Source organism: Capsicum annuum, chromosome 11 (assembly GCF_002878395.1).
Source record: "Capsicum annuum cultivar UCD-10X-F1 chromosome 11, UCD10Xv1.1, whole genome shotgun sequence".
NCBI classification, from domain to species: Eukaryota; Viridiplantae; Streptophyta; class Magnoliopsida; order Solanales; family Solanaceae; genus Capsicum; species Capsicum annuum.
The window spans coordinates 140,426,065-140,452,501 of NC_061121.1; the positions used below are offsets into that span (position 1 = coordinate 140,426,065).

General features: G+C 36.0%; 1 protein-coding gene across 8 annotated transcripts in view; it reads right to left on the reverse strand.

Moving 5' to 3' along the window:
- Window positions 1–26,437, reverse strand: part of LOC107846947 (putative vacuolar protein sorting-associated protein 13A) — a gene marked incomplete at its 3' end in the record, with an annotated part of 124,821 nt that overhangs the window by 70,708 nt on the left and 27,676 nt on the right. For 7 of the 8 annotated variants that reach the window (XM_047398994.1, XM_047398993.1, XM_016691219.2 and 4 more), the window contains 7 exon segments: window positions 1,731–1,810; window positions 1,900–1,968; window positions 3,315–3,507; window positions 8,302–8,360; window positions 9,443–9,511; window positions 9,675–9,718; window positions 18,334–18,427. In XM_047398994.1, coding sequence (XP_047254950.1) covers window positions 1,731–1,810; window positions 1,900–1,968; window positions 3,315–3,507; window positions 8,302–8,360; window positions 9,443–9,511; window positions 9,675–9,718; window positions 18,334–18,427 — 608 coding nt within the window. 8 annotated transcript variants of the gene reach the window in all.

Here is a 26,437-nt window from a genome sequence, read left to right on the forward strand (position 1 = left end):
GACACTACATTTCAATCCTTTTTCAAATAGGACACACTACACTACAATCGTGTTCCAAGTAGGATTTTATATGCTATTCATATTATACTCATATTCTAATACTCCCCCTTAAGCTAGTGCATACAAGGCATATGTACCAAGCTTTCTATGGATATAATTAATGAGGATCGGTAAAGTAACATGGTGAAGATATGTGCAAGAAAACTAGTAAGGTCAATCTAGACGGCTGGGAGACCACAGTTGAAAAGGAACAGACTGAAAAAGTAATCGGAAAAGTAGTAAACATCGTCGAAAAATTGATTGACGTTAGAAAATTGCCAGAAATTGGTATAACATATATAGGTCATCTCAAAATCAAGAGATAGAGTAAATCTTTAACAAGAAAGTCACAGTTTCTCGGAACATGCTCACACGCCGGATTATAAGAGTTGACATCTGAAAAGTGGTCAAAATCTGAAAAAATTTATATGGGTAGGGTCGAAATGATGGCACAACCCTATTGTAGAAAAGCAATTACATGCGTAGGGTGGAAATGATGGAACGACCTGCTAAAAAAGAGATTATATGGGCAGGGTCGGAATGATGGCACGACTCTACTGAAAAAGAGAGAGATTATATGGGTAGGGTCGGAAAGATGGTACGACCCTACATAAATCAGATCTGAGGATTCATCGAGAAGTCGCACGGAATTACGCAAATCAGATTTAAGGAGTCACCAAAAAGACGCACGGTGCTATGCAACTCACATATGAGAAAATAGTCACCAAAAACATGAACGGTGCTACATAAATTAGATATGAGAGTATAGCCACCGGAAAGATGCACAGTGTTACGCAAATCAAATATGAGGAAGTAGTCACCAGAAAGATGCACGGAGGCCCAAATTTTGCTAACATAATCATTAGCCAAACGAGCAGCATATATGGGTTATATGGGTCACAGCCGCCCGCCAACAGTGGATACTCTAATTTTCTACCAAGGTCGTAAAGACTGATACTATATGAGAAATAAGAAGAATATTATTGAATTGTTGTAACTACATTATTTTACTGAGACCCTATTTATAGACTACATTCCAATCATTTTCCAAATAGGACACTACATTACCTCTTCCAAGTAGGATTCTATATGTTATACCAATTTCTACTCATATTCTTACACTGTTATAGCAAAATTCATTGGTAATTAGGAGATGAGAATATCCACACAACACAGTTTCGTCATAAGTTGTTTAAAAATGTAAAACAACTTTCCACATCATTATATTTGCAGAGAGATTCATTCTTTCATTCACCATAAACAAGATTCGAACAGCACAGCTAATCATGAAACTATGCTTAAACAATACCCAGACTCTGCTTTTAAGTTGTTGCAACCAAAAAGATCGGTTGAGAAAGATAAAGCTCAAATGAATATGTACAAATTTAGATTATATAATAATAGAAGATGTTGAGAGACCAACAGCAATGCAATGCAACTTTTGCAACTTTTTTCTAGGTTGAGAGCATCTAGTTCTCAATCTTTCTTTCATCAATAAATTATTCATCATAAAGATAGAACGGGGAAACAGGAAAAGAATCTGAGAGAATCTCTCAATGTCAAAGACAGAAAACAAAATAGTTCAAGGTAAAATTATTGTGGCCGTCAAAGAACAAGTTGACCAATGAAAAACTATTAGATATGATCTGATTAACTAAAAAATATACAAGCAAAGGGTGAAAACATCTTACTTCTCTCTCAATTGACATGTCAGAAAATAATCACAAATGCTCAAGATTTGTTGTATTTGAATCTCATCCAGTGAAACAACCTAATATGCAATGAGAAAGGAGATTAGCAACTATGTTACTGAACTGCGAATGAAATTCTTTTACACAGCAGGAAATATACTGTACAAACCACATTATTCGACTCTACACTTATGAAGTATTGAGGAACATCTCTCTCAAGCCTTCCTAAACGGTTCACCTATACAAGAAAGGATAACGGCTCATTAGAAAACAAAAATAAAAGGCGCAGAAAGTTTACAAACAAAAAAACATGTTAATTTCACCTTGTAATACAAAACAACTGTGCATGAGCCTATTTAAAACTTAGTCAACTCTACCAAAATCTAATACAGATTTAAGTCAAAGGTAAATTTCCTAAGTGGAAAAGAAAACATAAACTATATAGAAAAATTTTAAATAACTATTTAGAGCATACAGTCCCCACTGTGTGGGAATACACGGGCTTGTTGTTGTTGTTGTTGTATTTAGAACACACAGTCATGGTGAACCATAGTTTTTACTTTTCAGTAAGAAAATGAAGGAAAACATGAAGTAGAAGAGGTTTAATTGGTGAGCTTTAAGCACTAAACATTGGTGTGATGTTCATAGCCACAATGGAAAAATTTCTAAAGAAAAGGATTCCATTGGCTGTGGTGTGGTGTATTCTTAGAGCTTTTCGATATCACTTTCTTCTAAAACACAGTACATGAGATTGAGTGGTTCTTTTCCTTTATTTCGTATAAGGCTACAGGCCTCTTAAGAGATATTCACTTGACGAATCTTCAGAATTAAATTTAGCTCTTCCAGCCTGATGACAACTAGTTCTCTTCAGTGATTTTTGTTTTTGATAGAGATCGAGTATAGGCCAGCTTGCGTGCACCTCGGTTACTCCACCACTGCCTACTACCTCACACCAGTACATGTACCGGGTAACTCTGCTAAACATATTTCATCAGCATATCAAAAATAGTAAAGCTTGAATTCAGATGGAAAATAAGATGAGAGACGAGTATTTGGTTATTCCGTCAGTCCGTCTATTAGAGATAGCACATTAATAATAAGAACTTCAAGGGATTTCTACCACTCAAATTTAATATTCAAATGCAAGATGAGAAGTTGGATGTCGATCATAACAGAAGCATCTTTACATCATATTTACATTTTTCGAAATGCAAAACTACCATTTAAAGGAGGTTGTTAAGTAATGAACTGCACCTTTAATAGAGCAGAATAGATACTGATGATTCGTATAGCTCTTTCAAACTAACTTGGAATTGAGGTTTAGTTGAATAATGGTTATGTAATGATTGGAAAAAGTGCTCTTGACGAAGTAATATATGGAGGACGTTTTGCATGGGAAAGAAAGAAGCAGAACTGGAACCACTTATTAGATTCCTATATTTCAATTATTAGGAATCACAAAAGGGGTCCAGTTAATTTTAACCTATGTAATATAGAAAGCAATAAGGTAATCCATTTAATTCAAAACACAAAGGGAATAAACAAATAACAGAAGAACAAAGATTGAGAATAAGATTCACATACCGAAAGAGACAAAGATACATCTAGCGGGACCAAAATACATCTGTCATTATTTGCTTCTAATTCTCTGCCCTGACTGTTAGAATCCACTGCATCGTCTCTCATCACCTCATGACTACTTTGGAAGGGATTACAATAGAGCTCCAATCCTTTAACTTCAACAAGTTTGTTGACACTCCCATCTCTCAGTTTCCCACTAGAAGATGTACGAAGGACCAGTAAGGCTCAAAGCAACCAAACATAAATTAAAAGACTCGGGTAAACAACATTGTTGAAGACACTAATTAAGTAAATAAAAATATGTCACTCTAACATCTTTATGATTTAAGATTAGATGGTCACACACTTCAATATGGTATCAAAGCAAACACAGTTCTTGGGTTCAAGTCTCACTGCAACCGAAATTGGACCATGAAAAAAAAAATTAGCCTACACGCGATGGGGCATGTTGAAGACAATAATTAAGTAAAAAAACCCTATGCTCTCCCTAACAACTTAAGCTTCTAATTGAGATGGTCACACACTTCAACAAACACAAATGGTACAAGTTTTGGTTCTATTTTTTTAATAAGTGTATTTCATTCATAAACAAGGCCGAGATGGCCATATACAATGGAAAAAAACAAAAAGTAAGGAATCTACAAAATCTGATTCTCTACAAAGTCCACCCATTCTTCTATACAACTAGGGATTTTATGGGTGCACCGAAGGAAAATAAGAGACTAGAGGCTATTTCTCGCTTGAGAAAACTCGACTCTAACCCCTCAAAAGTTCTCCTATTTCTCCCATTCCAAATAACCCACATCAACACAAAATGGACCAAATTCCATGCCTTACGTCTTCTCCTCCTATTCCCGCTTCTCCAACAAAACATTCTCCTTCACAAATTTGGCATTACCCAAGAAACTCCGAACCATTGAAGCATATCCCACCATAATCTCATGGAAAAGACACAACGTATGAGAAGATGATCCACTTCTATCCCAGTCTCCTTAAAGATGTAACACCAGCTGACACAAACAACCTTATGCTTTCTAAGATTTTCCGCCATCAAAATCACCCCTATAGTTGCTAGCCAAGAGAAAAAACACATCTTCCTCGGCATCAGCCTATCCTAATTGCATCACATAGAAACACAACCACATCCCCAATTAGGAGTTTATCATAGAATTTTTTTTTTTTTTTTGATAACCGTAGATCATAGAAAGATTTACAAGAGAAAACTTCATTGTTCCTCAAACCTCACCACGAAGCATCAAGTTAATCCACCGAATTGACTTGTCTATGAAGGTTGGAGCTCGATCACCACCAAATCATAGAAATGTCTTCTAAATCTCAAATCCCAAAAAGTCTCTCCACCTCCACCCTGTACCTCTCTAATTTGTTTAAACGACATGTTCCTTTGGCATGACATTTGAAAAGGTACTAGCAACCGAAATTCGTGGAAATAACCCTTGCAAAATGAAGCACATATTGTGCTTTTTATTGAATGAGAAACACATGTAATGGGATTTCGGAAAAATAGAGAAAATGAATCATATTTTGCATTTCTCCCGTGAGTATTCTGTTTTGGTGAATGGCAATCCATGTGGGTTCTTTGGGAGTACTAGGGGTCTAAGACAAGGGGATCCTTTATCTCCGAGCCTGTTCATCCTAGCTATGGAAGCTCTGGAATGATGGGCAAAGATGTCTTAGGAGGTTTTTCAAAAGGGTTTTAATGCAGCGATTAAAGGTGTTGGGACAGTGTCAGTTTCCCACTTATTTTTTGCAGATGACACTTTAGTTTGTTGTGATGCAAATATGACTCAATTAGAACATTTCGGCTAAGTGATTTTTTGTGGATGACGTAGCTGATACTAGAATGTTTGCTCAAGTGTTGAACTGTAGGGTGGGGCCGCTGCTAACTACCTATCTTGGACAACCACCGGGGGCCTTAAACAAGGATGTTTTGGTGTGAAATCAGGTTCTTTAGAGTGTTGAGAAGTGATTAGCGGAGTGGCGAAAAAGATACTTGTCCAAAGGAGGAAAAGAGGTGCTTATTAAGAGCACTTCATCGAGTATACCCACTTACTTTATGTCTTTGTTTCAAGGTCCAACATCGGTTGCAGGAAAATTAGAGAGATTGTAGAGAAACATTCTTGGGGGTGGAGCGGATGCGAAAAAAAAATTTCACTAGGTGCATTGGAAGACTCACTTCTCCTAAAACATGGAGAGGTCTTTGAATTAAAGATTTAGCGATTTTTAACAAAGGTTTTGTTAGGCAAATGGCTTTGGCGTTCCAGGATGAAGGTTCAAGCCTTTTGGAGAGGGGTGATAGTTGAAATATATGGGGTAATGGAAGGGGGATGGAGAACTAGAGATGTCACTATGTCGTTTAGGTATGGTTTGTGGAGGATATAATAAATAGATGGGATGATTTCAACAGAAATATCTCTTTCAAGGTTGGAAATAGGAGGAGGGTTAATTTGTAGGGACATAGGTGGTGTAGGGATAGCCTATTGAAAGATGATTTTCAGATTTTGTATAGAATGACATGCGAAGGAGACATGCCGGCCCAACAAATTAGAGAGATACATAATGGAGACACTTTTTGGGACTTGATATTTAGAAGGCATTTCCACGATTGAGACTTGAGAGGTGACCAAGCTCCAAACGTTGATAGTCACCCTTCACAGGCAAGTCAATTCAGTGGATAAACCTGATGCTTTATGGTAGGGTTTGGGGAACAATGGGGAACAATGGAGTGTTTTCTGTTAAATCTTTCTATGAGAAACTCCTATCTAGGGAGGAGGTCGTGTTTCAATGCGGTGCAATTTGTATACTGTCGGTGCCAAGGAAGGCGTGTTTTTTTCTCTTGGCTAGCATCTAGAAGGGTTATTTTGACAGCAAAAAATCTTAGGAAGCATAAGGTTGTTTGTGTCAACTGGTGTTTCATGTGTAAAGAGACGGAAAGAAGTGGATCACCTTCTCATTCATTATGCCTTTACTATGAGACTGTGGTGGGATACTTGTTCCTAGTAAAGCCAACATGTTTAGGCGTATTGTGTTTTGTTTTGTGATGTTTTGTGTTTAGTTAGGAGAAAAAACAATATATAAGATAGTTTACATGTTTTTGTTGATTTTTTGAGATAAATGATAAGACCCCTCCAATTGTCTATTCTTGAACTGTCTGATATGTATATTTATATGACTATTGTGAATCTTTTTATGGCATTAGTATTAAGGACATGATAATCATTGCGAACTTGTGCATGAATCGGATAGGTGGTAGCTTACAATATTGACTCTGTTTTATGTGTGTGTGAGCTGCTACTTAGTTACCTTTGTGTGTTAAATCCAAAACTTGCCCGGTTAGTCTTCCATAGGTGTAAGGATAGTGGTTAGGAAAGGATCATATGTCATTTTGATATTAGTCCACTTATAGCCTAGTTTTCCTTCCATGTGTGAATTAGTATCCTTTGATCCCGATCTTTGAGCCTTACAACATATTTTCTTGTTACACCTATCACCTTTCTATTTGTATTACAATGAACCTGTTTTGGCTCTAGTCCTCATTGGACATTATGAACTTCAACTCCGGCAAATCACTTAAATTAAAGGTGGATATCATAGGGGTGCATGATGTGAAATGGATATGAATAAGGGTAAAATAGGAGAAAAAAATGAAAGGATAGGTGTGGTAGAAAATACAACAACAACAACAAACCCAGTGTATTCCCACCTGGTGGGGTCTGGGGGGTAAGATGTACGCAGTCCATACCTCTACCTCTAAAGAAGTAGAAAGGTTGTTTCCGATAGACCCCCGGCTCAAGTCACGAGATACCACACAAACTCATAGTAAAGCACAGAACTAGATTACATAACATAAATACGGCACCCATAAGTATTAGAAAACAGAGGAAAGCACACAGATTCGTAATAAAACATGGAACACGGAATCATAACAAGGATAAAACCACCACCAAGTAATTCCCTACACTAGCAACCCAAACCGGCCCTAGTCTTCTGCCCTAATTCGCGTCCTCTAGACCTTCCTATCTAGGTGTGGTAGAAAATGAAAAAGAAAAAATTGTCAAAAAGAGAAAAAGAAAGACTAAAAGACCACACGTACGGAATTTCTTGGGTAATGCCAAAAACTGTGAAAGATTTAATGTTTTGTTGGAGAAGAAGGATTAGGAGAAGACGTAAGGCTTGAAATTTGGTCCCTCGTGCGTTGATGTGGGTTGTTTGGATAAAGAGAAATAAGGGGTAGAGTAGTTTTCACAAGTGAGGAATAGCCTCCGGTCTATCATTTTCTTTTGGTGCGCCCACAATATTCCTAGTTGTATAGAAGAATGGGTGGACTTCGTAGAGAATCAGATTTTGTAGATTCTCTACTTTTTGTTTTTTCCATTGTATATGGCCATCTCGGCCTTGTTTACGAATGTAGTACACTTACCTTATCAGACAAAAAATGTACATGACATTCGTTAAACAGATTAAAAAAAAATTGGAAAAGAAAAAAAAATTACCTCCGCGATTTCAAAGTATAAATATCCTTATGATAATAGAATCTGTCAAGTTTCTAACAAGACTGACTAGTACAGATAATGACAAAATCTCCTTTCTGTACATGCGAAATACAGGACAACCCCAACATGATCTGGAAGCAAATTTTATACCAAAGCAACTGCTATACCACACTGAAGTCGGACTCTAGATATATGCAAATCTAACAGATAAAATCAACCTAATATTTACTAGTATGGTGTGAAAATCCTAAAGCTCCAATATTATCACGTCCCACTCTTTAAGCATTAAAGGATACCAATTCCAAGGAAGAACACAAAATTCTCCGCACCAAATAGGCTATCTCACGCATAAGAAACATGACTTACAGAAAGAACATTACATTTTTCAAGCATAGAAAATTCATCAATGTAAGTGAGTGCATGAAAAGAACATTAAAAAGACAACACCTATAAAGTGAAAATACGGGACAGAGTCATACCTAACTAGTTGCCTCGTAATTGTCAAACTTGACAGCTTCAGACCAAACACGGTTACTGCCTGGCAGAAAAGGAAACAATTGCTTGTAACGATGACTAGTGTTACATAACATTTTAGAATAATACAGACCCTAAATGAAATAAACAACATTTCACTTAATTCTTACAAGTAACCAGAGCTAGAAAAGTTACAGTTAAACCCCCTACTCCAGCAAAGAAATGGCTAAAGAAATACTCATCACAGAAAAGATGTTACAGAAGACTGATGCAGGCTCATTGGTAATTTTTCGTTTATACAGAAGAAGATTTATGCAAAAAGAACGAGGTAATACTACATCTGACATATGGATTCTCTGTGTGAGAAAAATGTAAAGTTCAACTGTAAATGATCAAAAAACAGATAAAATTCTACACCTAGACCTCTCGAGCTACTTTAAAGATCTACAAGCATCCCCTTGAAATAGAGAATGATTATAGTCAATAAATCTCACCATGTTTCATTAATAAGTTCGATAGCCAATATCGCTTATGATTCAATTCCTTCAATGATTTGTTTAATAAAAGCCTTGGAAGACCACATTTGTTCAGGATAAGGAGCTGTAGAGATGAGAGAACTAGTAGGCAGAATGACATGCAAAGACGTGATCCGTAACTATTTGCCTTGGATTTTGGCAATGTTAAGAACACGTAAACGGGATCAAGAAACATTAACATGCAAATAGATTTACCCTAACAAAATTCAAGGTTAGAATTCACATCGCATTTCCGCACATAAAATCTAACAAGTCTTTTGCATAAGCTCTACATCTCCCTCACCTAAAGTCAAACCCACATTGAAAAGCACATAAATGGCTTCTTCCTTGAGAAACTCATAAATGTGTCTTTCCAGTTCTTTTATTACTAGTAACTCCTTTTATGGCCAAATTCTGTACTTCATCCCAGATATTAGGTGACCAAGAAGGGACATTTAGGACAATGAGATGATAGAGGAGCCCAGAGATAATATAGCAATGAAGGATCTCCAAACTTCAGAAAGCTAAGGACCAAGAGAATAACCCAACAAGCTCAAGAATTCAAATGGAAAGCAAAATAAGTACACAAGGAAATATAATGATTCTCAAGGACAATTAGGTAAAAATATACCGAATATGTCAGCATATCACGATAAAGAACATGAACATTTCTGATGGACAACTGAATGCTGTCAAGGATCTGAAGAAGGAAATCAGAAACAACGTATTAGAGGAAGAATGAAATTCTATATATATACAACTAAATAGCACAACCAAGCCAAAGAAATTTGTTTAAAAAAAAAAGAAGAAGAAGAAGATCCTAACAGGTACAATCAACGCCTTCAACAAATAAAATATACGACCTTTGCCGTAATGTATGAAGTAAATGAGTTTCCAGCCCGACTATCTGCAAAACCCAAAAGATCTTTTAAGAAGTACACAAATGAAGACAGAAAATTAAACAGACAAACAATCAAAGTATTGATCTCTAGTATGAGAAAGCAGACTAAGTTACAGTGTATTTGACACAAGCTTAACGTGAAACTGTAAGCCAAAAATAGCTACACTACGTTTTAAAATAGTAGACATTCAGTAGTGAGATAAAAATAGGAAAGAGAAAGTAGCTTTAAGTTTTTTCATCAATCATCCAACAGTATGTAACCTACAAGAACTTCTAAATGAACCATAGTTCTAAGCAGACTTACAGAGCTCATGGTTATTCTGCTGCAGCGAACTGAATATTGAATACTATGCTCAGATGTCACTGTTCTTCTTTTTTGGATCAGTAAATTAAGCCTATATTAATAGAAATAGCCAAGCACTAAGCTAGTATTGGACATTATAAATAAGAGGGGCCCCTGCACAAAAACAAAATGCGCTCCCCTATACAAAAGTTACTCTTGTAATAGGCTAATAAACTCAATCATGTCATTTTCTTCCAACTTATATTAATAGAAATAGCCAAGCACTAAGCTAGTATTGGATATTATAAATAAGAGGGGCCCTGCACAAAAAAAAAATGGCTCCCCTATACAAAAGTTACTCTTGTAATAGGCTAATAAACTGAGTCATGTCATTTTTTTCCAAAACATCCAGCAAATTGCAAGAAGAGCCAATGATCCTAAGCAGATATACTTTCAGTATCTGTATTTCTTGAGCTTCTCCCTTCCAAAGTACCCATCAAAACTCATGCTGGAATTGTGTTCCAGTATTTTCTTAGTGGTTCAAGAGGCTGCAACTCCTCCCGCAAGCCAGTAGGCCCTTTAATGACTGAGGCTAAGGTGGAGCTCTTTGCCCAGCTTAGTTGGCGATGTAGTGTAGGTACTAAGGTGCTAGGCCTTGCATCTGAAGTGGAAAAGGGGTTTTGGAGATGGAACAAACTCAGTAAGGGAAGAGATGTATGTCATTAACAGATAACAGATCTGGAAGAGAGAAAAGGGAATTTAAAAAAAAAAAAATCCGTGATGTCCGGGTCGCTTGCGTGCACCTCGACTAGTTCCACAGGACACCTGCCACATCACCAGCAACAGGTCCAAGAAATTGTTTCCACCAAGGCTAGAACAAATTGGTGAAATACAAAAAATGGAAATAATAACTGGTGTTCCTTTTCCTCAATACTGGCCTTGTTGACTGACAACTTTATGCCCAAAATTTCTTCTGTAGCCTGAAGAATCAACGCTATTAACCCTTCTATTGACTTAAGGTCCCTTCTGGATTTTGAGATTCCGTCTCCCGTGGAAGAATTCCACCGGAAAAACACTTTCTTCCTTCTTCCTTTCCCTCCTCACTCAGTTTCTGTTCTTTTTTTTCTTCACATCTAACATCCTCTCCTCACAAAAGGATTTGAAATAGGATCTATTATTCGTTCAGGGGGGAAATCCTACGACATCACCTAGTCAAGAGCCAGAGCGGAGACTTGGTATGACTGGGTAGAAAGTGGCAGATACCATCTGAGGAGAACGGTGCTGAGAAAAGAAGCTCTTCTCTGGAATTGCAAGCGATTTTACGAAGCATCAGAAACGAGAGGGGGATCTTTAAAGCTTAGAAATGCTTAGACTATTTCACAAACATTTTTCTTTCTCTGAAAGCCAACAAATATGGAAGGTTTTTATCTTTGATTACAGTGGTTTTTCCATTAAAAAAAGGAACAATGAAATTATGGAGGTGACTCACCTATTATATGCTGATGACACTATGGTTTTTTGTGAAGCTGAAGAAGAACAAATCTGCTTTCTTAAAGTGGTTCTGGTTGTATTTGAAGCCTGCTCTGGGTTGAAGGTCAATGGGAGAAAAAGCAACATTTTTCCGATCACAAAACTGTCCACTACTTATTTGGGATATTTTGAGGAGCAGGACAGAGGAGTAGCCCACTACTTATTTGGGAATGCCTTTGGGTGCTAAACACAAAGTTGAGTATATGGGATGGACTAATAGAGAAAACAGGAAAAAAAAAAAACTAGCTCTTTGGAAATCTACTTTCCCTGGGAGGTAGAGTAGTTTTGATTAATGCAGTTTTAGATTCTTTGTCAACATATATACCATCTTTATTTCCCATCCCTGATAAGCTGAGGAGAGATTTCTTGTGGCAAGGAAGCAAGATTGAGAAGAGCTTTAACCTTGTGAAATGGAGCACAGCTCAGCAAAGCAAGAGTTTTGGAGGTCTAAGAGTGAGAAACCTAAAACTTCATAATAAGAGTTCGCTTATGAAATGATTATGGAGATTTAACCAAGAGGAACCTTCCTTGTGGAAGGAGATTATTCTACATAAATATGGTCTGGATGGGTAGTGGTGCACTAATAATGTGACCAATACTTATGGGGTTAGGGCTTGGAAGTCAATCAGGAATCTCTAGTTGACTTTCAAGACACAAACTAAAGTTAGAGTTGGCAGGGGAGTCATGGTACTTTTTTGGAAGGGGGACTGGAGTGGTAATGATTGGGAAATACCATGGGTAGCAGATCCTCTAAATTTAATAGGAGACTTCCCTGGTACTAATTTGGATCCGGACAACCTTATTTGGAAGCACCACAATGATGGAATTTTCATTGTTAACAGAGTATACAAGAGGGGATTGAATGAAGCTGTGGGCAAATCAACCGAACCTTGGAATGCTATTTGGAAGAGTGTAGCCTCTACTAAAGTAAAGTGTTTTACTTGGCTAGTAGTTAGGAAAGAATGCTTGACACATGAGGCATTACAAAAGTGGGGGTTCAACATAGCATCTAGATGCCTTATATGTAAAGAGGCACTAGAAACCAACAACCATCTCTTCTTGCATTACAAAATAACATCACATGTTTGAACAATGTTCACTTCCATTGCTGCAATTAATTGGATCATGCCTGAACGTACTGCAGACTTGCTTAACTGCTGGATCAAAAGAGGAGGAAGCAAGAGCCAGAAAAGATGGTGGAGAACAGTCCCAGCTTGCATCTTGTGGACCATTTGGAAGGAGAGGAACCAAAGGATCTTTGAAGGAAAAGAATCCACTATTCAGAAAATTAAGTGGAAAGTTATTACTTCACCAGGCTTTTGGTTAAAGAACAGTGTAGAAGAAATCCAATTAGTGGACTTTATAGGTTCTCTGTAAGTAACCTTTTGTTCTTTCTGTAAACTTTTTGGAGGTGGCCAGCATAGCCTTTAATACTGAGGAATACAATTACCAGTTTCAAAAAAAAAAAAAAAAAAGAATTACAAAAATAGAAATAAAACGGCAAAAGTTCTATTTTACCACTGGTTACGTGAGAAAGAGTGGAAAAAGAAGCTGGACCGGTTTAAAAGCAGAGAACCGGCTATTTGGCCTAGATCAAACCAATTCAACCCAGCAGAAGAATTACGTGATCATAATTGCAGGCAGCCAGCGAAAGAAAAGGCTCCTATAGCATCGAACAAACCCCCAGAAGACTTTAGTTACCTATCCAGAGGTAATACACCCAAGTAAGAGAGTTTTTTGAAAGACGAGAAGGATAGACAAGACAACCACAACAATTTTCTTCTCAATGTGATTCCGGCAATGTTGAAGGCCGGAAAAACAATTCCGACGACCTCAACAATGGCAGTAAAAGGGTGGGGCCTGTTCGGAACAGTCTTACGAGGCCTGGGGAACCTGATTCACTGAAAATCATAGGGAAGGATATAGACCATGTCAACAGGAGGTCCAGCAAGCCTGCTGATCGGATTTCGATGTCTGGCGACATCAAAATTGGAGGAACTAGCTTGGGCCTGCTCGGAATTGCCCTATTGAGCTGGGAATGGAGTTTCTGTTGCAAATACCAACTATAACAGGCCTGTTGGTCAAGCACAGGTTCTTAGCAGTCGGTTCACAGATTTGCCGGAAATGAAGAAGCACTGGAAGGCTGAGGCTGTTTGGGCTGGTTCTGAAGTCCAGAACAGTGTGATAAATGCTCAGAATGATGATATTTGGGTAGTTCCAGCTCAAATAATTAGTTGACGGTTATTGATGAGCTTTCTTTGGCGTCCAAATCTGATTCTGCATTGACAAAGGCTGATGTGTTTGTTGACAAATTTAAGATTAGAGAAGTCGAAGATGAACCCCAACCTTTGGCTATTTTGGAAGGGGATCAAAAGCTTTCGAAGTGGGAAGAAGAGAAATATATTGATTTTGGGAAGTTGTTAGGGGTTTCTATCGAGGAGATGAAGGATAAAGTAATTGACTTGTTGTGTTGCATTGATCATGAGGCTAGAGGGAATGCAAAAGAAGTAGTAGAGAAAATAGGGTACCTATTGAAGCACGAGTGGGGAGATGGTGTACAAAAGCAAAATGAGATGGAGAGCGGAGAATTTGAGGGTAGGGGACGGGGAATGGTACTGTTAACTCTCCTCAATATTTTTTTTAACTTGTAAGATTGCTATTGAAAGCACTACGGCAGTGCAAAAGCAAAATATCCAGAGGAGATCCCCACAGCCAACAATAACTAAAATCAATTACTGTTGCCCTATGAAGTCCATAAACGAGACCTCCTCTGAAACGCACACTTTACACCAAAAGTGAAACAAAAGTAAACAGTTCATCTTAACGTCCTGCACATGAATACCTCTATCTTCAAAAACTCTGGACTTTCTCTCTTTCCAAACTTTTTTGTTTTGATAAGGTAAATGCACTTCATTCATGAATGAGGCCAAGATGGCCGTATACAAAAAGATAAACCAAAAGGTAAAGAATCTACAAAATCTTATTCTCTACAAAGTCCATCCATTCTTCTATACAACAAGGAAATTTATGGGTGCACCAAAAGAAAACAAGTGACCGAAGGTTATTCCTCAACTAAGAAAACTCAATTCTACTCCCTCAAAAGCTTTCCTAATTCACTCATTCCACACAACCCACATCAATGCAAGAGAGACTAAATTTCATGCCTTACGTCTTCTCCTCCTATTCCCGCTTCTACAGCAAAACGTTACATCTTTCACAAATCTTGGAATTACCAAAGAAAGCCCGAACTCCGAACCAGTTCTTGGCATTCCTCTCTTTCCAAACTGTCCATGTCCACTATATGCAAGGAGGAATCGATTTCCACCATTTCTTCTGTTCATTCCTCCCAAACTGTTCCGGCTCCTAAGAAGATCAACAGTGTTAGAAGGCACACACCACTTGACCCCCACAATATTGAGAAAGAGCTTCCACAAATGGGTAGTAAAGGGCAATGAAGAAACAAATGGCTATTAGTTTCTGTGTTAAAGTCTCACAAAACAAACATCTGGAACATAGATGCAACCCCCTTCTTCTTAGCCTTTCTAGAGTCAAAACTACCTGTCTTGCCACTAGGCAAGTGAAATAAAGAACTCTCCTCAATTTTGCAGTATTGAAACATATTTTTTTTGATCAAGTAGAAGTATTTTATCAAACATGACCAAATCGATCGTATATAGATCAAAAAAAACTCTACAAAATAAGAAGTTCTACAAGATCCACCCAATCCTCTGAGAAAGAAGGAACTTTCTGTTTACGCCAAAAGAAAATATAAGAGAGCAGAGACTACTCAATTGCAAGAAACTCGACTCTACACCTTCACAAGCTCTTCTATTTCTCTCTCCAAACTATCCACATTAACACTATCGAAACCAAGTTCCAAGCCCTTCGTCTTCTCCACCTTCTCCCGCTCTTCCAGCTCAGCATCAGATTTTTCAAAGTTTTTGGCATTAACCAAGGAGTGTGAAACCATTAAACATATCCCACCATAATCGCATGGTAAGCCCGCAATATAGAAGGAGGTGATCCACATCCTCGCCCATCTCCTTGCATATGTAGCACCAACTAAGTAAGACAACCTTACGCTTTCTAAGATTTTCGACCGTAAAACTCACCCCTCTAGTGGCTAGTCAAGTGAAAAACACACCTTCCTTACATTTTGAACACATATTGCATTACATGGAAACTCAACCTCCTCCCTAACCAAAAGTTTCTCATAAAAAAACTTCACAGAGAATCCATTACTTCCAAGACCCTACCGCCACCCATTGGGACTATTGAAACATATTAACGACCTCTATTTCATTATTTGAAACAAACACTGCTTTGGGTGGGGATGGAAGAAGCACCGACTTCTGGCAAGATGCATGGAGGAGTCAGACTTCTCTTAAGATCAAATTCCAGGATCTTTCTAGCTTGGTTGTGGATGCAGAGGTCACAAACAAGCAAATGTAGAAATGAGAGGCATGGAACCTAAAATTTAGAAGATAATGCTTAGACTAGGCGGTGAATAGGTTAACCAAATTACTTGGAACATCTAGATTTGGTTAAAGATGAGGTAGACTCCTTTCACATGGATAGGACAAGACGGTTTTTTTCGTAGGGTCATGTTATTAGTAGTTAAATGATGGGGCAATTAGCATTCCTCAATTGATATTATGTCATACCCATAACAACTTATAGAGAAGGAGAACGGCCACGTTCAGCAGGTGTTTTTTGTGTTTTGGGGAAGAGGATACCAGTAATCACCCATTCCTACATTGCCGTGCAGTAAGATAGTTTTAGGTCCGTGATCAAAAGCTAAAAGTGCAAAAAATCTCTAAGGTCCGTTGGCGCTTCAAAAAGAAAACGCAAATGAAGTGTGGGCTTCAAGGAAAAAAGGCACAAAGGGAGAAAAATAAAAATATACGTCTAGTCCAAGAGTAAAATTTTTTTTTTTTTGATAAAGGTCAAGTTGTATTCTTCAGCATTAAGGATATTGTGGCCACCTCCAAAAAGTTACAAGTTATTTCCATAATTCCATAGATTCTAGAAAATCTACCAGTTGCTCTACTTCTTCTATACCTTCTTACACCAAAATAGTCCAAGACTATAACTATAACCATGAAAGACAAATATATGAACAAAGAACAAATCTAACTCCATACAGAGAGTAAAGGAGAAAAGTATTGTATGTTTGTATTTTTCGTGTCAAGAGGAAGGTATAGATGAGGTAGAATAACTAGTCGATATGCTAGGATCCTTGTAATTAGATTTACTACTCTCTGTGATCCCTCAGCATATCATTCCTTAATGCTGAGGAGTACAACATTACCAATTTCAAAAAGAAAAAAATTATATCTATATACAAAATAATTGAAAAAAAAATTACGATAAAGGAAAGTATCAATTGTTTCGTGTCGCCTCTTCAGACAGGCTCATTGGCAAGGAAAGTATGTCTTAAAACCTTGATAACAAAATGCGCGCATTAAGCGAGGATGACAAAACGCGCGCATTAAGTGAGTCGAAACGCTCAACACGTTTAGAGGTTCCCTTTAGGGCTTAAGCACGCCTTTGACAACACTATTATGGGTGGTGGTTTCAATATTTTGGACAGCACCTGGCTATGCCTTAAGCACCTGGCTATGCCTTAATCGAGCTCTAGGGCTTAAGCGAGCCCTAAATGATGTTGGTGTGCTCAAAGGAATTAGTTTAGACCTATGTATTTCAAGGGAAAACTTGGAGAAGGCCTAAGAAGGTTGAAGATCAACTTGTTCCGAACTAGAGTAAAAGATAAACCAGATAATTTCTTCTTTTTTTAAGAATGGTAACACGTATAAAACAGCTAATTTTTAAACTTGCAAATACACTTAAGGGAAAGCACATCTTCCAGCGTTCGACCATGACTATGTTCCCCTCCTAATTCTGAACCTTGGCAATTTTCTGAGGCTTGCAAATACATTTAAGAGATTGAACTCCTTCCTACACGTGGCCATAACTATATTCTCTCCTAATTCTGAGCCTCGACTAATCTTGTCTTTCTTAAGGATATTTTACAAGTACAATGACTTGTTTTGTTTCCTAAAGGGTGTAGGATCTAGTATGACTATATGAAGATAGTTTTCATAGTAATTAGATGGATGTTGGATGATTGAAGATCGAACCAAGCTTTGAGCTAAGGAAAACCCTCTTAAGAGGTAATTGATATTGTCATTCTTCAGTTCTATTTGAGCTTTACTTGATTTGCTCGAATGCACAGCGTCTTGTATAAGTAGTCTTCCCTATTCCTTCTCATAATCTAACTTTATTTGTCATCAACCAAGGACTCAAGCCTTTCGTTAGAAATTAAGAGAGTTATTATTTCTATATAATTTGTTCTTGTGTTTTGATTGCTTAATTAATTAGAACGAGGGTTCAAGCTACCCATGTTTGATATGTGTTGTAGCTAATGAACCTTCAAAACCCACATATCCCTCTATCTGTAGTTCTCATTTATTGTTTGTTTAAGCTTTAATTCCATCTAAATATGTTTTTGGTACCACAATTCAATATGGTTAGTATGCTTATACACATTTATTGTGCATATTGAATGAGAGTCCAAGCTAACCATGCTTGGACATATGTTGTAGCTATTGAAGTTTGGCCTTGTGAATAACTTACAACATGTTAGTAGAGACTTCTTCTCTTTTATGTTTATATATTTTCAGTACAACCAATATCTCGGAATATTCGAGTGTAAAAGACTCTTTAAGTCTCTTTGCTTCAATAAACTTTTCAATAAAAGAAATCAAAGTCTCATTGTCCTTCAAAAATAAGAAGTTAAAGCACTCACCACATACACGTCTTGATAATTTTGCAAGTTCTGCAGCAGCAAGTTTGGCCTTCTTCCCAGCAAATTCTCTTCTCTCAACTTCATCCATCCTCCACTGTCACAAGCATGAGCAGAAAATTGCACCAACACTTTTAGAAAGCGAAAAATAAAAGAAAGGAAAGGGATTAAAGTTGATATACATATACAATATACATTACATATATATACACACACAAAGACACAGAGACACTAGAACATCAACAACAACAACAAACTCAATATATTCCCACAAAGTGGCATCTGAGGAGGGTAAAGTGTACGTAGTCCATACTACTACCTCGGAGGTGAGGTAGAGATATTGCTTCTGCAAGACCACCGGCTCAAACACACACTCAAACATATCTATCTATATATGATAGGAGAGGCAAAAGTGACAAGTGTCAACACTACAAAAATCATACTTAAAATAGAATAATTATATGATAGGAGAGGCAAAAGTGACAAGTGTCAACACTACAAAAATCCTACTTAAAAAAGAATAATTAAGCATAAATAATTTTTAAAAATGTATAAATTAATTTGCACATTAACTACCCCTATTTAAATTACACATCAAAAAATGAAAAAGAAATAAACTTGTTTTCCTTTAGATATAACTGTTATAACTTCTATTACTTTTTCCTTTAGATAATAAATCACGTAACCTATTGACAAATAAACACAATTTTTAAAAAATAACTACTACCCTATTTTTGAAAGATAAATATATTTTAAAAAAATAATTATTCCCCTATTTTATCTTGCATTTTATTTTTAATATTTATATTTATCTTTAAAGCAAAAAGAAAAAAAGGAGAGAAAAGAAAAAAATGACCAAAAGAAAATCTAAATAAAACTAATCTGAAAACTGATTTACTTATAACAAATTAAAATAAAAAATTAACTTTTGAAATTAATTTAAAAGATAAAGCTAACCACAAATAAAATAACCAACTTCCCACTATACTCCCATGTTTATCACAATCCTAAACTGTCTCAAAAAGTAAATATTTTAAGCACGTTTGCTATATATTTGTTGCATGTTTTTTGAATTGATACATTCTTCATTCAACTTCTTCTCAATTCTCAGAAAAAATCACCCCTGCAGACATTCTGCTGAAAATGTACAGGTATGACTTCACCATTTTATAGGATCAGAAAAATCTCATGCAAAAGTTAGCAGTACTAATTTTCTATTTCATTTTCAAATATTTATTTTGTACTTTTAGCAAATCTATTGTTTTTATATTGTATTGTTAACTAAATGTTTTTTTTATAATAACAGGCAGCAAGATTCGCCAACAAAAAAGGGGAACAAGTGAAAAATGCCAATGCGATGTGATTAGGATGTGAAATATTTTCTTTGAAGCCTATACTTTCTCTTCTATTTGTCTATTTTTATTTTATCATGGTAGATTTTTTAAAAAAGAAATCAAAATATAGTGTGATGTGATTATAATGTGAAATTTTTTATTAAATTTAGATTTAAAGAGTCAATGTTACTGAATTTCTTATCTTATCCATCCGTATTCACTTTGTTTTTATATTTTAACACACTAATTTGAGTGTTTGCTATATCCTCTTTATAAAAATAAGAAAAATTTATGTATATCTTATCATCTAGATGATCCTTACATTTTTTCGTAATAAAAGCTCCTACGTTTGTATAATTTTATATTTGAAAATTTGGATGATGTCTTCTTTACAGATTTCCTTTAAGAAAAGCATATCTAAAAGTGGAGTGTCAATGGTAAACGATTGTGATTACTGATCTATCAATCAAGAGAAGCAAATTCATATACAAATCATATATTCAAGAACATGATGATGAGTTGAATGCAAATTTATCAATCAACAAGATATGTAAGTTAGTTTGCGGGAAAATTCAGACCCATAAGTAACGCGCTGATCTTTAAATTTCAAAAATAGTATCTTCATGAATATTGCACTTGAAGATGATTAATAAGTTTCATTTCATAAATATAAACGTTAGCTCTTCATACTATAGCCCCTTAATAATAAATAAATATGTAAAAAAAGAATAACAATTAGGAGTTGAATACTTCTCATAATAAATCTTATAATACTCTACATTAAGCCTTATATAGTAATGGAAATGATCAAAACTTTAATGATAAACTAGAAAATGTAACAGAATTTATGTAATGATATTTTCTTAGTACAAATAGAATGGTAAATACATGCTCTAGATTTATTATAAGTAGATACCATATATTTATTGTATAACCATGAACTGTTTGATTTTCATACAATTATAAAGAGGTGTCTCAGACGCACATTTTCAAGAGGTTTATGATTTCAGTCCTCCAAGAAAGACTTTGGCGTGATTATTATTATATAAATAGGCATTTTTTGTATTCAAGTAAAAATTTTACTTTTCCTTTTTCTTTGAAAATGAAACCATCACAACAAATAATTACAACAACAACAAACCCAGTGTATTCCCACCTAGTGGGGTCTGGGGGGTAAGATGTACACAGTCCAAACCTCTACCCCTAAAGAAGTAGAAAGGTTGTTTCCGATAGACCCCCGACTCAAGTCACGAGATACCACACAAACTTATAGTAAAGCATAGAACTAGATTACATAACATAAATACGGCACCCATAAGTATTAGAAAACACAGGAAAGCACACAGATTCGTAATAAAACATGGAACACGGAATCATAACAATAATAAAACCCCCACCAAGTAATTCCCTACACTAGCGACCCAAACCGGCCCTAGTCTTCTGCCCTAATTCGCGTCCTCCAGACGTTCCTATCTAAGGTCATGTCCTCGGTAAGCTGTAACTGCTCCATGTCCTGCCTAATCACCTCACTCCAGTACTTCTTCGGCCTACCCCTACCCCGCCTAAAACCATCCAACGCTAGCCTCTCACACCTACGAACCAGGGCATCCATGCCCCTCCTCTTCACGTGTCCGAACCATCTCAATCGGGCATCCCGCATCTTGCACTCCACTGGAGTCACACCAACCTTCTCCCGGATAGTCTCATTCCGAACTCTATCCCCTCTAGTCAACCCACACATCCAGCGCAACATCCGCATTTCTGCCACCTTCATTTTTTGGATGTGGGAGTTCTTAACTGGCCAACACTCCGCTCCATACAACATGACCGGACGGACTACCACCCTGTAGAATTTGCCTTTCAGCTTGGGCGGCATCTTCTTATCACACAACACCCCCGACGCGAGCTTCCACTTCATCCATCCCGCCCCAATACGGTGCGAGACATCCTCGTCAATCTCACCGTTACTCTGGATCACGGACCCGAGATACTTGAAACTATCCCTCTTACATACCTCCTGTAATTCCAGCTTCACTACTACCTCATTCTCCCGCCTCACGTCATTAAACTTGCATTCCACATACTTTGTCTTGCTTTTGCTCACCCTGAACCCTTTAGACTCAAGAATTTGCCTCCACACCTCTAATTTGTCATTCACACCCCCTCGAGTCTCATCTATCAGAACTACATCTGCAAAAAGCATACACCAAGGCACCTCCCCTTGAATACGCCGCGTCAACACATCCATCACCAACGCAAACAAAAAGGAATTAAGAGTAGATCCCTGATGCAATCCTGTCAAGACAGTGAAATGCTCTGAGTCTCCTCCCACCGTCCTCACTTGAATTTTCGCTCCATCATACATATCCTTAATTGCTCTGATATATGACAGCGGTACTCCACTCACCTCCAAGCATCTCCAAAGCACCTCCCTGGGGACTTTGTCGTAAGCCTTCTTCAGGTCGATAAACACCATGTGCAGGTCCTTCTTCCTTTCCCTATACTGTTCCACCAACCTCCGCACCAGGTGAATTGCCTCCGTCGTCGAGCGGCCAGGCATAAATCCAAACTGATTTTCCGAAATAGACACTATCCGTCTCAGCCTCACCTCGACCACTCTCTCCCAAATCTTCATAGAGTGACTCAATAACTTAATCTCCCTATAGTTATTGCAACTTTGGATGTCACCCTTATTCTTATAGAGAGGGATCATGGTACTCCACCTCCAAGCCTTTTTTTTAAATTATTTAGAATTACAAATATTACTTTTTGTTTCTGTTGCATAGGTAGTAGTTACATTGAAGGAATGATCCTTAACAATGTGATATAAACTTACAATAACCAAATTAATCTATAATAGCATCACCAATTTTTTTTTCCTTCTTTAGCATTAATTAATTTTAACCTTATATGGCCCCTGCAATATTAGCATAAGTCATGAAAGTGCTATTGATGAAAGTGCAATTTAAGCATATATATATATATATGTATATAGAGAGAGAGAGAGAGAATATAGAAACTTAAATTACCGTATGAATGTATTTAGTTGAATGCTTCAATAGAGTAAAGATTATCTACTAATGACATATTTGGATGTGCTTATGATTTATGACTTACAAGCAAAAACTATAATTAGAATTTCTAACTTATGTCTTTTAACTTATATTTGTTGTTTCAACATAAAAATAGGTGTTTATAAACACTTTTTAATTTTATCTGAACGCTATAAAATTTCTTAAAAAAACTATTTTGCCTTAAAAACATCTAAAATATGTTAATTCAAACAAACGGGATGGAGGGAGTACATATCAAATTATGTTAGAAATAGAACGCTTAACTAACATGCCATATAAATGTTAATTGTTTATCTACTGAGAGTAAGCAAATATTACCTTATTATTGTCTATTTATGTTTCCTTTTTCATAGAAAATAAGTTAATTGTTAAAATATTTTTAACTCAGCATAATCTAATATGTTTAATTAATAAAATCATAATTATAATTTAAGTCTGCGCAACGCGCGGATACCTATACTAGTTACTACTTAATATTAAGACAAAATAAGATAAGTTTTGTAGTCCTCACATTAAAATGTTGATTCTTTGATGAATCAAGTTATTACAAGTGGTTGTCCCTCGCCTTTTGTCTACTCCCATTTTTACACTCATTTTTTTCAGTTCCATTCAACATGGGTCTTTTCAGCTATTGATATTGACATTGTAGTAATTTTGTGAGTCTTTTTTGTTAAAGTTGGTCTTTCCTTGTCTCTTACTCTCTCCAGTTTTTATTACTTTTTTGTCCGAATTTATGCGGTACACTTTCTTTTTTTAGTCCGTTCCAAAAAAATGTCACTTTTCCATAAATAAAAACAATTTAACTTTAAATTTTCTTTTTTGCCCAATAAAATGATTTATTGGGCCAAACTGATCAAAGAGTAACTTAGACTATAAATTTCAAGACTTTCTTTCTTAAACGTCGTGTCAAGTCAAACGGTGCAACATTATATTATATTATACTTATATACAAGGGAGAATCCTCTCTTTTGGTCTTTTGGTCGTCCTCACAGGGTCTCCTTTGGTATTTTAGAAGGTTGCTCTGTTGAGCTAATCAACCATTTTGACAACAGCCTTTTTTTAAACTTTAATGCTTTATAGTTGGCTAGTGCAATAGTGAAGACTTTTGCCCTCATTCATTTAGAATACATTTCTATACGGAACCTTGTAATTGGTGTGTTGCTAGTTTGTTAAGGATCTTTTCTTTGTAGTGTAAACGTTCATCTCTTGCAGTTTATGTATTACCTTTGCTTTTATCTTACTTCAATCAATGGTCTTATACTCCCCCATTTGACTCGTATGATATGGGCCAAACACATCGTCAGGCCCCTAAATTTGGCATGAACTTTCATTTTGGCATCTAAACTAGATGTTCATTTTAAACACCTAAACAAGTGTTGAAGCATCTCATTTTGGCACCTTTTGCTGATATAACACCTTGCATGTGTTGCACCAATTTTAGGCGCATGGGACCTTCTTTTATACAATTTTTCCATTTATTTTTATGTTCTTCCTCCCTCTATCTTCCTCCACCTACTCCATATTCCATCTCTTCACTGAATGCTCCCCCACCACCATTAACACACCATTTTTCCTCCATTAATATTCACTCATTATACGATTTGCATTTTCACCAATTAATCCACCACTCATGTCATTAACAAAACACCAGCGCAGCCTTCTCCCTCTATTTTTCCTCACCATTTTTTATCCTCTAAAAACACAAATTAACACTCTCCACTATGCCTCCATTAACAACCAGTGAGTCTGGTCGGCGAACCTCGCCGCAAACTCTACCGCCTAAACCCATCTTAGTCGCCACCTTTCCCTTCGTCCTCCTCTGCCTCATCACCTCTAAACCAAACCCAAGGCCCCAAAACCTCTGTTTTCCAACATCCACCAAAATCTGACGATTAATTTCACTTTTCACCACCAAATTTTGTACATACCACAGTTGAATTCAAACTTACCATCATCCAATTTTAATATTCAACACCAAAAGCATAATGTCATCACTGATTTCATCATCTTTAACTTGACCCAATATCAATTTTGAGAAGAAAAATAAGTAACTTAAATTTTAAAAATAAAAAATAAACATACAACAAATAGATAGAATCAAAATTTAACGAAATCTCCAAAAGAAAGAAGAAATGGAAAAAAGGGGTAAGGTGAGATGTTACTGTGGAAGAAAACAAAAGTTGGGTTGGAAAGAAAGATCTTTGGGGGGGTAGGGGGGTATTTGTTTTACTGATTGTCAAGATGACAACACACAATATTACTTCGAGCGTTTAAAATGAATAATGCTTAGTTGAGGTGCCAAAACGAAAGTTCGTGTCAAGTTTAGAGGTTTGGCGATGTGTTTGGCCTATAATCTGACACGTTTTTTAAAAAAAAAAGTTCTAATTAGAGATATCACTAAATTTATTTATTTACTGTTAATTTATATAGTTATTTAATACTAAGTGTAGTATGTAAATAAAATAATTAAGCTCTTCTAAATTACAAAAATAAACAAGCAAAATGAAATGGAGGGAATAGTTTTGGAAATAAGCTACCTTTTAGTTTTGGAAATAAGCTACCTTTTGACCATAGATTTTGGGGGTAATTTTTAAAAATTTGTCTTCAAATATCTAGTTAGCCATGAAATTTGATCAAATTCTGAAATCCTATCTTCAAATTCATTCACAAAGGCTTACATTATTCCAAGTAAAATACATGTCCAAACACATCTTCAAATCCCTTCATAAAACTTTAATTTTTTTTCAAGTAAAATGCATGTAAAAACACATTTTCAAATTTGATACTTTAAAAACTCAAATTTTTGAATTTCAACTAAGGATAATGTAGCGAAAATACTTCTTACTTTTTTGAGGTAAGTAAGTTTTTAAGGGGTGTGTTGAATTTAAAAAAACCATAAAATTTGAGGCAAATAAAGTATTAGATTACTTTGTTATTATACATGGTAAAATTTAGGCAACATACATTTTCGTTTCCGACTGTAGCATTTGTAAGATCTTATTAATATCTCTCCCTTCGTTTCAATTTATGTAACACTTTTCATTTTTCGAGAGTCAATTCGACTAACTTTAGAAACTAAATTAAATTAGATAAACTCAAATATTTTAAATTAAAATATAGACATTTATAAAGTATAAAAAATACCACTCCCTCCATTCGAAATTACTTGTCACTTATTTCCTAATTTGATTTTCATTTTTATTTATCATTTTTGACATATCAAGAAAGGCAAACTTTTTTTTTTTTACCCTTAACGTTAATTGTTTATTCTCCAAACTAATTTCAAGCCACAATAGTAAACATCAATTAACAAGGGTACTAGTATAAAATTGTCATGCCAATAATTACTTTCTTAATGGTGTGTCAAGTCAAAATATGACAAGTAAACATGGACGGAGGGAGTATAAGTTTCAATTTTAGTTGAGAATTAATATTTCAAGCATAAACATATATGAAGTACTAAATTGATTCTTGAGGTTCATTTAATGAATTTAGCTTTATTCCTTAATTTGGTCTAAAACTAGCATAAACTCTTACCGCATGGAATATCAAGGGTGAAATTAAAACTTAATAAATATAAAAAATCTACTTTTATGTACAAATGAAGAAATTATATACTCACAAATCCATATAAAATGCCAAATTTTTGAGTTTATGATTTTCGGCAAGCTGTAATTATTTTATATAATTTAATTTCAT